Source organism: Monodon monoceros, unplaced genomic scaffold (assembly GCF_005190385.1).
Source record: "Monodon monoceros isolate NGI ecotype Baffin Bay Population unplaced genomic scaffold, NGI_Narwhal_1 Super_Scaffold_18, whole genome shotgun sequence".
Classification (NCBI taxonomy): domain Eukaryota; kingdom Metazoa; phylum Chordata; class Mammalia; order Artiodactyla; family Monodontidae; genus Monodon; species Monodon monoceros.
Genome location: NW_021703774.1, coordinates 136,139,657 through 136,155,718, shown reverse-complemented (window position 1 = coordinate 136,155,718; position 16,062 = coordinate 136,139,657). Strand labels below are relative to the sequence as shown.

General features: G+C 43.9%; 1 protein-coding gene across 3 annotated transcripts in view; it reads right to left on the bottom strand.

The window, feature by feature from the left end:
• The window catches only part of YIPF1 (Yip1 domain family member 1), a 35,147-nt gene extending 25,084 nt beyond the window's left edge, over positions 1-10,063 (bottom strand). For 2 of the 3 annotated variants that reach the window (XM_029229681.1, XM_029229683.1), the window contains exons 1-5: positions 9,957-10,034; positions 9,602-9,674; positions 9,152-9,230; positions 4,799-4,962; positions 272-352 (exon numbers count right to left, since the gene is read on the bottom strand). In XM_029229681.1, the coding sequence (XP_029085514.1) occupies positions 272-352; positions 4,799-4,962; positions 9,152-9,182 (276 nt within the window). In that variant the 5' untranslated portion in view covers positions 9,183-9,230; positions 9,602-9,674; positions 9,957-10,034. Of the gene's footprint in view, positions 1-271; positions 353-4,798; positions 4,963-9,151; positions 9,231-9,601; positions 9,675-9,956 lie in introns of all 3 variants that reach the window. The other variant, XM_029229682.1, reaches the window with a different exon arrangement.
• Between the last annotated feature and the right edge of the window lie 5,999 nt (positions 10,064-16,062).

The window sequence follows — 16,062 nt, the reverse complement described above, 5'->3', positions numbered from 1 at the left end:
CAAAACAGCACAGCAGTTAAGTCTACTGAAGATTTTTTTTCTTAAAGTTTAATAAGTTTGCACTGCAAAACTGAAACTCAGTGATTAGAGCTTTATTATTTATTTAGTATTTTTTTTATTATTTCATTTAGTATTTTCAAATGCTAATTGACCTTTTACTTTTGAAGACCATATCCAGTATACAAAACCTTTCACGTTACTCGATTGTTTAACCATAGAAGGAACAAGTCTGCATTATACGACAAAAGAAAGGTAAATCTGGATTACAAACCTGGTAAGTGTCTACATCAAAGAATGTTTGATAGTATTCAAATGTCCAGAAGGGGGAGCTTTTCTTCTGTCCAGCAAGTAACTGTCAGAGGTAAAATAAAAAACGTAATGAACACAGAAGCAATTTCCTTATTCTAGCTACCCAGAGAAAGAGAGAGGGTCTAATGGAAAATCAAGATGTACGAAAGACAAAACTCTTCTGCATTCATCAATCAATTTTACCACAGCCATGCCCAATTCTCAGCCTGACATAAAAGCATCAGTTCTGAAGACACACCAAAAGGTTTCAAATCCTGGTCCCTTCACTAGGGGATGGCTTCATCAAATCACTAGACTCATCTCAGTCTTCCTTATCCAAAAAGTACAGGTGGGCTTCCCTGGTGGCGCAGTGGTTGAGAGTCCGCCTGCCGACGCAGGGGACGCGGGTTCGTGCCCCGGTCCGGGAGGATCCCACGTGCCGCCTGTGAGCCATGGCCGCTGAGCCTGCGCTCCGCAACGGGAGAGGCCACAACAAGGAGAGGCCCGTGTACCGCAAAAAAATATATAAAATAATTAAAAAAATAAAAAGTGCAGGTAACAAGATCTACCTTATAGGATAATAGGAAGGACTAGCTTAATTACTATGCAAAACAACATATATATGTATATACACACACACAAACATGTACCTACAGAAGGCAGTCAGTGTAAATATCTTTTCCCCTTCCTCCGCTTCAACATCCTCACTACTATCACCACCTGAATTCTCAAAAATCTGATATACTGACTCGCTCTAAAGAATTAAAAACTTAAAATAAACTGCTCTAACAAAAAACCAAAATTCCTATTTAGAAGAGGCGCGCTAGGAGGGCCACGCCCGTACCAAGAGCACAGCTCTCTACAGAAGAATACACGCCCCATGCCAGGAAGTGTGACTGCCGTCCTCGGATATCTGAAGAGAATTCATACAGCAAAAAGTACAGATGCACCCTAAGGACCTTTGCAAGACGAGGGAAGGTGCTATAGGCAGATATTTTTTGTTCACTAGAAAGGAAAAATCTTCCACCATTGAAGTTTTCCAAAAGTGGTAGGGGCTGCTTTACACGGTCATGAGCAGCCTGCTCCTAGAGGTATTCAGGTGTTGTCTTTCTGACACGCCACGGAGAGCATTAATATCTTGAGAGGGAAGCTGAAATACAGTAAGTCCCCTGTATACGAACAAGTTCCATGCCAAGAGTGCGTTTGGAAATCCAATTTGTTCCTAAGTCCAACAAAGTTAGCCTAGGTGCCCAACGAACACAGTCGGCTATACAGTACTGCACTGTAATAGGTTTATAATACTTTTCACACAAATACATGAAAAACAAACACAAAAAATAAAACTTTTTTTTTTTTTTGCGGTACACGGGGCTCTCACTGTTGTGGCCTCTCCCGTTGCGGAGCACAGGCTCCGGACGCGCAGGCTCAGCGGCCATGGCTCACGGGCCCAGCCGCTCCGCGGCACGTGGGACCTTCCCAGACGGGGGCACGAACCCGTGTCCCCTGCATCGGCAGGCGGACTCTCAACCACTGCGCCACCAGGGAAGCCCAAGAAAACATTTTTAATCTTACAGTACAGTACCTTGAAAAGTACAGTAGTGCAGTACAACAGCTGGCATACAGGGGCTGGCACTGGGTGAAGAGGCAAGAAGAGTTACTGACTGGAGGAGGGAGAGGTGGGAGATGGTAGAGCTGAAGGATCTTCAGCAACAGGACACGGAGGGCAAGGTGCAATTTCACTCACTCCTGCCACTGATGGCACAGGTTCTGGTTCCTTGCTGGATTCAATTCTATCTACCCTCTTAAAAAAACGATCCAGTGATGTCTGGGTAGTACTGTACAAGCTATATCACCGCTGCTTTTACGCTTGCTTGTGGACATCCTGGGCTTGAAATAAAGATACTGTACTCTATACAGTACTGTACAGTAAAGTTCACAAAAGCACAAACACTTGTAGAGGATGCACACATGTGACAATGTACGCCAGACACATGAACTTACATGACTGGACATGCGAACACACGTTCGAATCTTTGAAAGTTTGCAGCTTGAAGGTTCGTATGTAGGGGACTTATTGTAGAGGAAACTGTAGATTCTTTCCAACTCTAATATTGCAAGATACTGAACACCAGAGACCCATGTTCCATAAGCTAGGTCAAGAAATTCTGTCACTATCATAGAATATTGGTAACCTCTTCCCGATTCCCTGACAAAATTGAGATAATGGATATAATGTTTTCAGTTTTAAGATTTTTTCCCCCATACATTTCTTCTTAAACTTTTGATGGCTGCTGTTGTTCCGTGTGATGGTAAATTTTATGTGTCAACTTGGCTGGGCCATGATGCCAGATATTTGATCAAACATTGTTCTGGATGTTTCTGTAAGGGTGTTTTTGAATGAGCTTTACATTTAAATTGGTGGACTTTTTGAATAAAGCAGATTGCCCTCCATAATATGGGTGGACCACAGCCAATCAGGTGAAGGCCTGAATAGAACCAAAGGCTGTGACCCCCTGAGCAAGAGGGACTCCTCCAGCAGATGCCCTCAGACTTCAACTGCAATATCAGCTCTTCCTACTTCTCCAGCACAATGCCTTTGGATTCAAATTCTCTTTCCTGAGTCTCCAGCCTGCCAGCATCCTCCATCAGATTTTGGACTCACCAAGCATCCACAATCACGTGAACCAATTTTAAAAAAAAGTAAATCTCTTTCTCTACATATACATATCCTATTGATCTATTTCTCTGAAGAACCGCAACTAATTAATACGCTCAGTTATACTAAAAATCATTCCTGTATCCTGAGGGTGCCAACAATTTTGATAAGCACTTACCATACACTACTCTAATACAGAGGGACTCAGAGTGCCTTGCTTTAAAGTTCCATCTGCACCTGCCAGTTGTGTGTCCTGGGGCAAAAGTCACTTAAATTCTGTGCCTCCGGTTTCTCATTTACAAAATGAAGCTGAGAATAGTTCCTTGCATAGGGTTGTTTTAAGCATTAAATGAGATGATCCAAGTAAGGAACTTTAAATGGTACCTGGCAGCTATTAAACACTGAATAAATATTAGCTGTTGTGATGGTAATGACGACAATAGTCAGTATACTATTTTCTTATATTTCCAATGAGGAAATCAGGTTTAGGGAAATTAAAGTACCTTATCCAAGACCACAGAGCTATTACTACTGGCCAGACCTGGATTCAAACTCAGGCTCCTAAGTCTGAGCTCTTGCCACAATATCTAGTACACAATGCTATTTAATTTGACAGATACTTTGGTACTTATTTTGATATTTCATGGAGTTCCACGAAGAGCACTTGCCACTCCACTATTTCATGAGCCTGTGAACACACTGCTATAAATTGAGTACTCCTCTAGTGAATCACGATCATGATCCATTTATAAAATATTACTAGAAATACTGTTTTTCTGGAATGCACCGACAGTGTACATGGAAGTAAATTTTTGTGATCAAAAACAGCTCTGATATTCGAAATTCAACCGGATGCAGAAACCTAGAACTCTCCATAGAATCCTCCCTCTCTTCCTCACCCCTTTTCCACCAAGTCCTAGTGAGCCCATCTGCTAAACATCTGTATCCAGTTCTAGTTCAGGCCACTTCACCAGTCTCCTACCTGGTTTTCTGGCCTCTAGTCCGTCTCCCACCAGCTCATACTCCACAGCGCCACTGTATCTTAAACATCTTTAAACGTATCTGGTCATATTGTTTAAAATCTTTCAATGGCTCCCAACAGTTTTCAGAAGGGTTGAGTCCTTGCCTATCTGTGAGCCTCATCTCCTGTCTCCACCTATATTTTGCTCCCAATGTACATGAAGATGGAAGATGTGCTTTCTGTACCATGTTCCTTCATGCCTCTGTGACTTCACCAAAACTGTTCCCTTTGCCCAGATCACCTTCCACACCCTCTTCCTGGGTTCTCCTATTCTTTCAACAAGATTCAGTTTAAATGTCACTGCCTCCAGGAAGCCTTCTGTAACCCCCTTGTCTCTGCTCCCACAACCCCAGCATGCTCCCCATGGGTAACAATGGTCTGTTCGCTTGTCTGTTTCTCCCCCAAGGCAGATTTACCTCGATTTACATGATTTACCTTCGTGTCGTCACTGCTTGGCATTCTACCTGGCACACAGGAGACAGTGAATAAATGCATGAGCGAGGTTTTTAAAAGTTAAAAGAGTAAGCTGGGACGAAGTGAGATAGTGGCATAGACTTATATACACTACCAAATGTAAAATAGATAGCTAGTGGGAAGCAGCTGCATAGCACAGGGAGATCAGCTTGGTGCTTTGTGACCACCTAGAGGGATGGGATAGGGAGGGTGGGAGGGAGATGCAAGAGGGAGGAGATATGGGGATATATGTATGTGTATAGCTGATTCACTTTGTTATAAAGCAGAAACTAACACACCATTGTAAAGCAGTTATACTCCAATAAAGATGTTAAAAAAAAAGTTAAAAGAAAGAAACAATTTAAAAGACAAGTTCAAACCTCAGTTTTATCAGAGTCATCATTTCCTAGTAACTCATCATCCTCTTCTCTCCCTGAGCCTCCTGGGGGTCCTGGCTGGTGTTCTGGGGTTTCACCAGGATCCTCGATGCTTATTGTGGTGGCATCTGGGTTTGCTGCTAGAGAAGTGGCTGTATCACCAAATTCTGAAATCAATTAGCGTACAAGGGTATCAGTGACCTTACCCACACTGGAAATGCCATACTTTTTTTTTTTTTTTCTGGTACGCGGGCCTCTCACTGTTGTCGCCTCTCCCGTTGCGGAGCGCAGGCTCAGCGGCCATGGCTCACGGGCCCAGCCGCTCCGCGGCATGTGGGATCTTCCCGGACCGGGGCACGAACCCGTGTCCCCTGCATCGGCAGGCGGACTCTCAACCACTGCGCCACCAGGGAAGCCCATGCCATACTTTTAATTTAAAGACAAGCTGTTACAACCTCAGCTTTGCTACAGACCCTATCTGAGACAAGTGGCAAAAGGCTCTGAAAAAAATCTCATCTAGAAATCAAGCTGACAAAGAAAAATGATTATGAAAACAACAGAATTTGAAGTCAGACCAGAATTTTAGTCCTGGCTCAGTTACTTACTAAGTATTTAAGCCTGAGTAAGTAACTTAACCTCTATAAGCTTCAGTGTTCTCATCTATACGATGGGGAGAATAATATTTATTTTCAGGAATTTTGGGAAAGTTAGGAATATTACTTAAGTAAAGCCCTTAGCAGAGTGCCTGGCCCGTAGCAAGTAACCAATCTAACCCTCTCTTCTTTGATTCAAGTTCAAAAAAACTTAATGGAAGTTACTTTTTCCAATAAGTCCTATGTAATCACTACAGAAAACACAAGGACAAAAATGAAAGTAGAAGGCTTCCCTGGTGGCGCAGTGGTTGAGAGTCCGCCTGCCGATGCAGGGGACGCGGGTTCGTGCCCCGGTCCGGGAAGATCCCACATGCCGCAGAGCAGCTAGGCCCGTGAGCCATGGCTGCTGAGCCTGCGCTCCGCAACGGGAGAGGCCACAACAGTGAGAGGGCCGCGTACCGCAAAAAAAAAAAAAAGAAAATAGAAACAACAGAATAAAAATCACTCTTAGTCCCATCCACATAAAAGCAAACACTATTAACTTTTGGTATATTTCCTTTTCTCTATAGAGTAGATTCATGCCAGTGATGATTGTTCACTCAACAAATATTTACTGCGTGCCTACAGTGTACCAAGTACTGATTTAGGATGTGACAGTACTATGTAAACAATGTTGTACCCTGCTCCATCTGCCAGGGATTATATAAAAAATTATTTTTTTCATATTATATCGGTCTTTAAAATGACCAGTTACGTGGCTACATAACAGTTCATCAGCTGGAGGTGGGAATAGTAGGAGAGAGACACCCCAAGTTAACACAATTATTCCACTGTTATTGGATGTTTGGGTGCTTTTCGTTTTTCGTTAGTACAAATAACACAGTAAGGGGCATCTGTGAGGAGAAAGCTTTTGGGGTTATTGCCTTAGTATGAACACTATCAGTGTGATCACCAGGTCAAAGGGTGCAGACCATTTTGAAGGCTCTTGAGCCATACTGCTAAACTGTTCTCCAAAAGAACCTCACCTATTCATGTCCACCAGCAATGATTGTGACTTCTGTCTCTGGGCATCCCAACAAACTTTATTTAGCTGCTCTTAGATAAAATTTAGGGCAGCTGTGGAATTTGGCAGGACTCAGGAAGGAGGCCAGCAGGGCACCAATGTAACACAACAATCATGGCAGCAGGATGGGGCTCTTGGATAATCGAGCCCAATCTTACTGCCTTTCAGCTACGCAAATAGTTTTATGGAGAGAATTAAAGTGACTGAAGTTAATAAGGTGGCTGATCCGTAACAACTACTCAAGCTTCAGTGTCCCATGTTCTGGCAGCATGAGGCTCTGGAATGAGAGGGCCCTCTGTTTAAGACTCTAGCACTCCATGACCTTGGGCAAATCACTCCGTATCTCTGAGTCTCTGTTTCTTCAACTATAAAAAGTAGAAAATACTTATCTCGCAGAGAGATTTTGAGGATGATATGAGATAATAAATACTGTTATTGCTATCATTTACTGACTGGACAGGGCACTGACATTTAAAAAGATGGTTATAACTTTGCCTGAGGGAATCAGTCCAAGGAAGATATATTTAAGTTTCATATTTTAAAAACAGTAGTTTACCAGGGGACATGACATGCCAGAAGGAGGAACAGAGAGTGTCACTTTAGAGGTATCAAGTCCAAAGAGGTTCGAGAGATGATAATTCATCTAGTTGATGGGATTAGGAAAGGCTACTTGGAAAAGGTGCCGTATGAGAAGGATGGCCAGAAGCAGTGGGGATGGCATCTCAGGCAAAGAGTATGGGATGAGCAAGACCCAGAAGACAGAAAATGTGTTCCGTGTGTGAAGAACACCAGATGGAAAGTCTGATTTTAATGTAGGATGTGTGTACCTCGCACGTGACTATTCACATATTCTGCTCTGTATTAGTTATTCTTGTCCATCTCAGTGCCTTGAGGGCAAGACGTTGTGTTTTGCCTCTGTTCCTTTCCTGACACAATGTCTCCCACCTGCAGGGCCCTGACCTTCACGTTTTCATTTAACACTACCATTTTTCCCCGGAGAAGCTTTCCATGACCCCCACAGCACCCTGTGTTCTTTTCTAAAGAGCCAAGTCTTTAACATGGTGGAGAAAGTCCTGCGTGACTTGGCTCCTGCTTCCTCTCAAACCTCACCTTGTGACAGGCCTCCCCCACCAACTGTGCTCTGGTACTCTGGCCTTCTTTTAATTCCTTGGGAAAGAAAATGAAACAGACTTCCTCCCTTCTCAAGTACTCTGCACGTGCTGTTCTTTACACTTGAACTTTCTTGCACTGTACTCCCAGATAGGATGACCAAGGAAGGCCTCTGGAATGAAGTGAGATTTAAGCAGAGCAAGGGAACAAGCCATGTGGCTATCTGGACTAAGAATGTCCCAAACAGAAGGATGGCTCAAAGGCCCTAAGCTGTTAGTGTACCTGGCATCTAGGAGGGACAGTGATGAGGCCCATGTGGGTAGGCAGAGAGAAAGGGCTAGAGTAGCAGGAGATGAAATCAGAGGCAGTGGAGGCCTGGATCATGTAGGGCCTCCTAAGCACAGAAAGGGCTCTGCCTTCCACTCCTAGTGAGATGGGAGCCACTGGAAGTTTTAGAAGGAATGACGTGATCTGACTTGGTTTTAAAGGTCTACTCTGGCTGCAAAATACAGACTGTAGGGGGGTAAGGGAGGATGCAGGAAGACCTGAAGGAAGGTAAGGGCTATAATCCAGACATAAGGTGATGGTGACCTTGAGCACGGTGGGACAGCGGTAGAGGTGGCGAGAAGTTGTCAGATGCTGGTTGTATTTTGCAGATGGAACTGACAGTATTGGCCGATGAAATGGATTTCTCTTTAAACATCGTATCTCTTCCTTAGATAGTAGTAAGATAGCGTATGTTGTGATGCCTGGGTTCAAACCCAGCTTTACCACTTACTATAACCTTTAAGCAAATGACTTAATTTTCCTGTGCTTCAGTTTCCTCATTGGTAAAATAGGGAGAATAAAATAACTATTTCATAAAGTTGACATAAGGAGTAAATGAGTAAATATTTGTAAAGCACTTAGAACACTGCCTGCCATTTAGGAAATACTATACAAGTGTTTACAAGGCAAAAGAGCGTTCGTCAATCCCCAGCTTAGGTCAGGCTCTGGGTTATGAGTTATGAACTTTTCCTCCAGCACTTTCATAGTTTATAGATATATATTTAAATGATCATTTAACAAATAAATGTCTCCCTCACTACACTGAGAGCTTCATAAGGGAAGAAACTGTTCACTCTTCTACCCTGGTAACTAGAACAATTCCCTGGTTCATGGTCACACTCATGAGAGATTTACCGAGTCAGTGAAGGAATGACCTGATCACATTTCACTATAATTATCTTTTTACACTTTTATCTACTCTACCAGTGTAAAAATCTTCTCCTTTATCTTTTGATCTCCTGTATCTAGTAGAATTCTAAGCGCAAAATAGGTGCTCAATAAATGCGTGTTGCACTAAAGCAAGAACTCTATAAACATTTTCTGTAATCACTGCACTAAATGTATGATATTATCAATCTGAAGGGCTGTTTGGCAAAAAAGAACAGCTGATGTGAACAAACAGAATAACCTGAGTGTGGCAAACATTCTTTTACCAAGATGTCTGAAATAATCTTCTTTAATACATGCACCAGCATAGCAACGGAAATTCTGCTGTGACTGCAGAAATACTGATCATAAAAGGTAGGCACCCAACGGATGTACCTTCAAACTGCAAGTCATCTACAGCTGCCATTCAGCCAAGGGTCTTCTCCCAATTATTAGGAAGATAATTTACAGAGGTCTAAAAAGGAAAAATAAATAAATTTCATATGATAACATTAAAAAATCTACAAACGAATCTTATTTCAGCATTAGAAATGGTATTGCTTTTCCTTGCGTCCTTTTTTAGTGGGATCCGATAGGTTTATATAAAGATAACCATTTAGCATCAGATACTATTAAAACTGTTATTAAAAAAAACTAATGGTGGGGGGCTCCATTGGTTCCATGCAATCTCACTGTGTGGGTGTTTAAGGGCCAGGTGCAGCCTGGAGATGGAAGAATGAGGAAGGGGAGGCTGGGGTTTGAGAGAGGTGGCTATGAGGGCAGTGGAGAGCAAAGGCTGTCAGCCTAGCCAGTGGTTAAGGGCACAGGCTCTGGAGTCGAACAGACCTGGGTTTGATTCCCGATTCTGCTGCTTCTGGCCGTAAGACTGTGGGCTCCTGGGGGGCCTCAATTTTCTCATCTGTAAAATGGGTTCATAATTGTACTTACACGATACTGGGTGCCATTAACTGAGGCAAGTAAGTGTAAGGCGCTTAGTGCATAGCGAAGCAATTAGTAGGCGCTGGAGTGATGGGGACCCTACAGCCTGGGGCACCGTGAGCCCAGGACGGTCTGGGAAAGAGCTACCCAAGAAGCACGGATAGTGTTTTAGGAGGAGAAGCTGGGCCGCAGCGGCCCGGGTGGGCAGGAGATCCCGAGCTCCCTCAGTCCCGGGCCGGCCCCACAGACCCCGCCACCTCACCTCGCGGGGCTCGACGTCCAGCTGGTGCGAGGAAGTCTCGGGCCTCAGATTCTGCGCGCAGGCTCTGGTCCCGCCGAGTTGCCGGAAACCGGAGATCCGGGGGGCAGACCTTCTCCACCTCCTCCGGGCAGAGCCCCGCCTCCTTAAAAAGACAGCACCTCCCGGAGGCGCCGCTTCCCGAGACCTCTGCGGGCAACTGTACCAAAGCTCGCTCCCGCTGCGGCCCCTCGAAGGGCTAGGCTTCGGCTCTTAAAGAGGCAGGTGGCGCTGGGCGGACCGGTGGGGACGTGAGAGGGTCCGCCTCGGCTCACCTCGCTCCGGGGGTGGGGGGCGCAGAGAATTCTCTGGAGAGTGGGGTTTACTTTATGTTTGGTTATACCTCTTTTCTTATTGAAATATAAAGTAGCGTAACGGAAGACGATTGTGAAAAGAAAAAAATGTCATCAATCCCCCCATTCTTTTTTGGCCATAAAAATTTAATTAACCAGTGAGGGAGAACGAGACAATTAGTTTTTGAGTGTTGAGTCAGTGATCTAGGGAAGGATGATGTCTGTTCCTAGGGACACCCCCGTAAGTGTGGTAATTTGTTCCTTCACTCCTGCGACGGTCTACCTTATGCCCTTGGAGCAGTGAGGGGTGACTGGAGATTGGCCTCACTCCCCGCTCTGTCCCCGCCTCGGCATCTGACCACCACCTTGACTATAGCAGGGGCCCAGTAAACGACGGTGAAGTTGCACTGAGTAAGCCGGTGAGAAACATTTTGCCCCGCCGCCAGTCTTTGCTTGGTTATCACCTACACAGCCCTCCAGATGTCGGTACCCTTTCCTCCTCCTAGGGAAAGCCTGCCTTCGCCTCCCAGGACTTCTTTTGCGCCCATAGTCCCCTGTGCTTGCTTAAACCATGGCAGTTGTTATTGTTTGCCTATCTTTGCCAGCGTGGGAGTGCTTTGGGGGGAAGGATCAGGAATGACTCTGGTCTCCAGGTCCTCAAGGCAGCCCAGAACCAGGGACACGATAGTTGCTCACTGAAGGTTAACTGTAGAGCGATCAAGTTCTGGCTGGCTGAGCAGCATAAGCCAAATTCACTGCCTACACAAGGTGGAACCTTTGACTTTGGCCTCACTACACTGGGCCCTTATGGTCAATCGGAATGGCTTATTACACCTGACTAATAAAATAGTTACACACATACGGAGCGTATTTATTGAACTGACATTGTGGTCAGGCTTTATACATGCAGATCTCTAATTCTCAGAACAATCCAGCAAGGTTGAGGTGATTATCCTCATTTTATAAAGAGAAAGCTGGGGCTTCCCTGGTGGCGCAGTGGTTGAGAGTCCGCCTGCCAATGCAGGGGACATGGGTTCGTGCCCCGGTCCGGGAAGATCCCACGTGCCACAGAGTGGCTAGGCCCGTGAGCCATGGGCGGAGCCTGTGCTCCGCAACGGGAGAGAAAAAAAAAAAAAAAAAAAAGAGAAAGCTCAAGTTAGCGTATGTATGTGCAGGGTACTTCGGTTGAATGTGTACCAGGAATGAATTGCAACACACGAATTCGTTGTGCAAATGCATCAAACACTTCTCATGCCCCATGGCAGATCCTCTTGGCTTCATCAACTGCTTAGTTCACCACCACTGGTCTTATTCCAGCGTCAGCAGCTGTAACCTAAGTGAGCTTCACCTCAAGCCCATAACTCGGGCTTCTTGCTTTCTGCATCAGGGCTTGTGTCTTGATACCTTGGGATTATGGGACTGCTGGAACTGTTCAGCACTGGGACAGGTGCAAGCCAGAAGTGCGGAAGTGGGGAGCAGTCAATGCCTCATGGGACAAATCTTGGACCAATGGAGTCAGTAACTGATGAATACATGCTTCTCTCTTTTTCCCCTCAGACTCTCCTCCGATATTTCATACAGCTTTCAAACTGTCTTGCAGGATCAAACAACCAAATGCCTTTGGAAGTGGCCAATTTGACTAGATAATTCTTTGTAGAGCACCCTCAACAAAGAATTGCACCCTTGCACTGGTTCTCCTTCCTCCCCTCTGCCATTGCATTGCAATTCACCCTTGCAATAGCTCTCCTTTCTCCTCTGTTTTACAGCTCCTGTCCTTCACTCCTGATCCTTGGACTCACACTTGCCAATAAAGTACTCACATGAGATGAGGAACCCACACTGTCATGTTGGTCAAGAGTGGCCCCAGAAAGCAGCCCTCAGGATGGAATTTTGGAACCGGACTCCTCACCAGTCAGATGGCAACAACAACCCCATTGCTAGTGATAAGTGTGTGTGTGTCAGGCCGGGGGGGCGGGGCAGTGATAACACCTAGACTATATATTTCTTCTCTTGGAAACAGAAGTAAAAGTTTTATTGATATATTAATTATAATGATATGTAAGTTTTGGCTCAAAACAAGACAAGAATCAAAGATAACTACACCAGTTTAACTAAAACAGCAATTCTCAACTGGGGACTATTTTGCTCCCAGGGATATTTGGCAATATGTGAAGACAATTTTTTTTAAAGAATTTTATTGGGATTTCCCTGGTGGCGCAGTGGTTAGGAATCCGCCTGCCAATGCAGGGGACACGGTTCGATCCCTGGTCGGGGAAGATCCCACATGCTGTGGAGCAACAAAACCCGTGCGCCACAACTACTGAGCCTGCACTCTAGAGCCCACACGCCGCAACTGCTGAAGCCTGTACCCTCTAGGGCCCACGCTCTGCAGGATGAGAATCCCACGCACTGCAGCGAAGAGTAGCCCCCACTCACGGCAACTAGAGAAGGCCCACGTGCATCAGCGAAGACACAAAGCAGCAAAAAAAAATAAAAACCATCATTCACTCTAAAAAAAATAATTTTATTGGAGTATAGTTGATTTACAATGTTGTGTTAGTTTCAGGTGTACAGCAAAGTGATTCAGCTACATATATATATATATATATATATATATTCATCTTTTTCAGATTCTTTTCCCATATAGGTTATTACAGAATATTGAGTAGAGTTCCCTGTGCTATACAGTAGGTCCTTGTTGGTTATCTATTTTATATATAGTAGTGTGTGTATGTTAATCCCAAGCTCCTAATTTATCCCTCCCCTGCACGTTTCCCCTTTGGTAACCATAAGGTTGTTTTCAAAATCTGTGAGTCTGTTTCTGTTTTGTAAATAAGTCTGTTTATACCATTTTTTTAGAGTCCACAGATGAGTGATATCATGATATTTGTCTTTCTCTGCCTGACTTATGAAGGCATTTTTGATTGTCATGACTTGTGAGGTGCTACTGGCCAGGGTGCTTCTAAACGTCCTGCAATGCACAGGATAGCCCTTCTCAACAAAGAATTATCTAGTTGAAAATGTCGATGGTGTCAAGGTTGAAAAACTCTGAGCTCAAAATGTTCATATTTCCTTAACTCATCTGTCCAACTATGGTAAGGAAGGTGAGCCCAGCTGATGATACTAATTAGAGCTCTAACTGCTCTGAGAGGGGAATAAACCAGTGAGAGAGAACCCACCCCACCCTCACCTAGATAGAATGGGGGAAGAATGCGGGAGGAAGAGAAGCAGAGGAGCAAGGCTTGCTTTGATGGACAGGGATGGGGGTGGAGGGGGCGGTCTGAAAAGTATGAGCCTTGTTAGATGCTGCATGTGATCCTGACAGAGTCCCCTGGCTTTCCGCAGGGGAAAGCTGGTGACCCCACAGCTGAGCCATGCTCCAGAAAGTGTCTCCAACACCTGCTGAGTGACGCCCAACCAGGGAGCAGGCTGCTGGCCTTTGCATCATCGTCTCAGGTGCAATGTTAGAGAACTGCCACTGATTATTTTGGCAAATGCCCTGTTTTTATAGCGCGAGCTCTGAGTCAGGTCAAATAAAACCAAGACCTGAGAATGGAGCTTTCCAAAGGAGATGTCAGACAAGTCACATAATGACAATTGTCTGTGAATGGGACTTTTTGAAGAGCTCCAAACCTATTCTTCCCCTTCCAGTGGTTACTAAATTGCTAATTTTTGCAACAACCATGGCTGTGAAACTGTTGTTTTTCAAGGCTACCTTGGAGCGGGGAGAGGGGAATGGGGCTAGAGCAAGTTAAAACACCACAAAGCTCACTGTTCTTACTAAGATTCAGCTGTTTTTATTGAATAGACACTTCTCTGATTATCACAAACCTTTCTTTGATTAATTTACAGAATACCGAAAGAAGCTGATTTTGACAATTTTTGACAGTGTTCTCATGCTTTTATGAAGGAGTGGGTTTTCAGAGATTCTTATTCTTCCATTCCAGAAGTGCTGCTAATTCACTTACATTAAATGCATTTATTTTTATATATAGATATTTCAGTCATCTTTTTCACATTAATTACTTCTTTATATCTTCTTTACCTTTTTTTTGTATCTTTATTGGAGTATAATTGTTTTACATTGTTGTGTTAGTTTCTGCTGTACAACAAAGTGAATAAACTATATGTATACATATATCCCCATTTCTCCTCCCTCTTGAGCCTCCTTTATCCCACCCCTCTAGGTGGTCACAAAGCACCGAGCTGATCTCCCTGTGCTATGCAGCAGCTTCCCACTAGCCATCCATTTTACATTTGGAAGTGTATATATGTCAGTGCTACTCTCTCACTTCGTCCCAGCTTCCCCTCTCCCCCCGCCACCTGTCCTCAAGTCCGTTCTCTACTCTGTGTCTTTATTCCTGCGCCACCACTAGGTTCACCAGTACTACTTTTTTAGATTCCATATATATGTGTTAGCATATGGTATTTGTTTTTCTTTCTGACTTGCTTCACTCTGTATGACAAAATGTAGGTCCATCCACCTCACTACAAATAACTCAATTTCATTTCTTTTTATGGCTGAGTAATATTCCATTGTATATATGTGCCACATCTTCTTTATCCATTCATCTGTCGATGGACACTTAGGTTGTTTCCATCTCCGGGCTATTGTAAATAGAGCTGCAATGAACATTGTGGTACATGACTCTTTCTGAATTATGGTTTTCTCAGGGTATATGCCCAGTAGTGGGATTGCTGGGTCATATGGTAGTTCTATGTTTAGTTTTCTAAGGAAGCTCCATACTGTTCTCCCTAGTGGCTGTATCAATTTACATTCCCACCAACAGTGCAAGAGGGTTCCCTTTTCTCCACACCCTCTCCAGCATTTATTGTTTGTAGATGTTTTGATGATGGCCATTCTGACTGGTGTGAGGTGATACCTCATTGTGGTTTTGATTTGCATTTCTCTAATTATTAGTGATGTTGAGCATCTTTTCATGTTCTTTCCCTTCTTTCACTAGCTATTTTTTTCTTGCTAGTTCAAAGTTATATATCCATTTTATTTTGGTTGTTGCTTTTAACTCATTTTATTTATTTTTTCCTGTCTGCTTTTTAAGCTTATTTATATATATTTATATATGTATATATATATATAAAATACTCTATTGAACAAGTGGCTCCTAATCTGTTATTTAACACATTCTCCCCATCTTTATTTATTTTATTTTATTTTATTTTAATTTTTAAAATATATTTTTGGCTGCGTTGGGTCTTTGTTGCTGCACGCAGGCTTCCTCTAGTTGCGGCGAGCGGGGGCTACTTTTCATTGTGGTGTGTGGGTTTCTCATTGCTGTGGCTCCTCTTGTTGTGGAGCACAGGCTCTAGGCATGCAGGTTTCAGTAGTTGTGGCTCACAGGCTCTAGAGCGCAGGCTCAGTAGTTGTGGCACATGGGCTCCGTTGCCCAGCGGCATGTGGGATCTTCCCAGACCAGGACTCGAAACTGTGTCCCCTGCATTGGCAGGCGGATTCTTAACCACTGTGCCACCAGGATGCCCTCCCCCCAGTCTTTAATTCAACAATTGTGTATTTGTTTCCTAAAACTTCTATTTGACTCTTTTAAAAATCATTTTGGGTAGCCTATTAATGCTTTTTTTTTTTTTAATCCAGGAAGGCAAATGATTTAATAGCTTACTGGTGGAAGCTGATCTTTGCTGTCAGGGTGCCCTGGCGCCTATGAGTGCTTTAAACCTTTAATACGCAGTTATAGCTATTTAAATAATCTTATTGATAATTCCAATGTCTGAAATTCTTGAGGATCTAAACGTTGTTATTT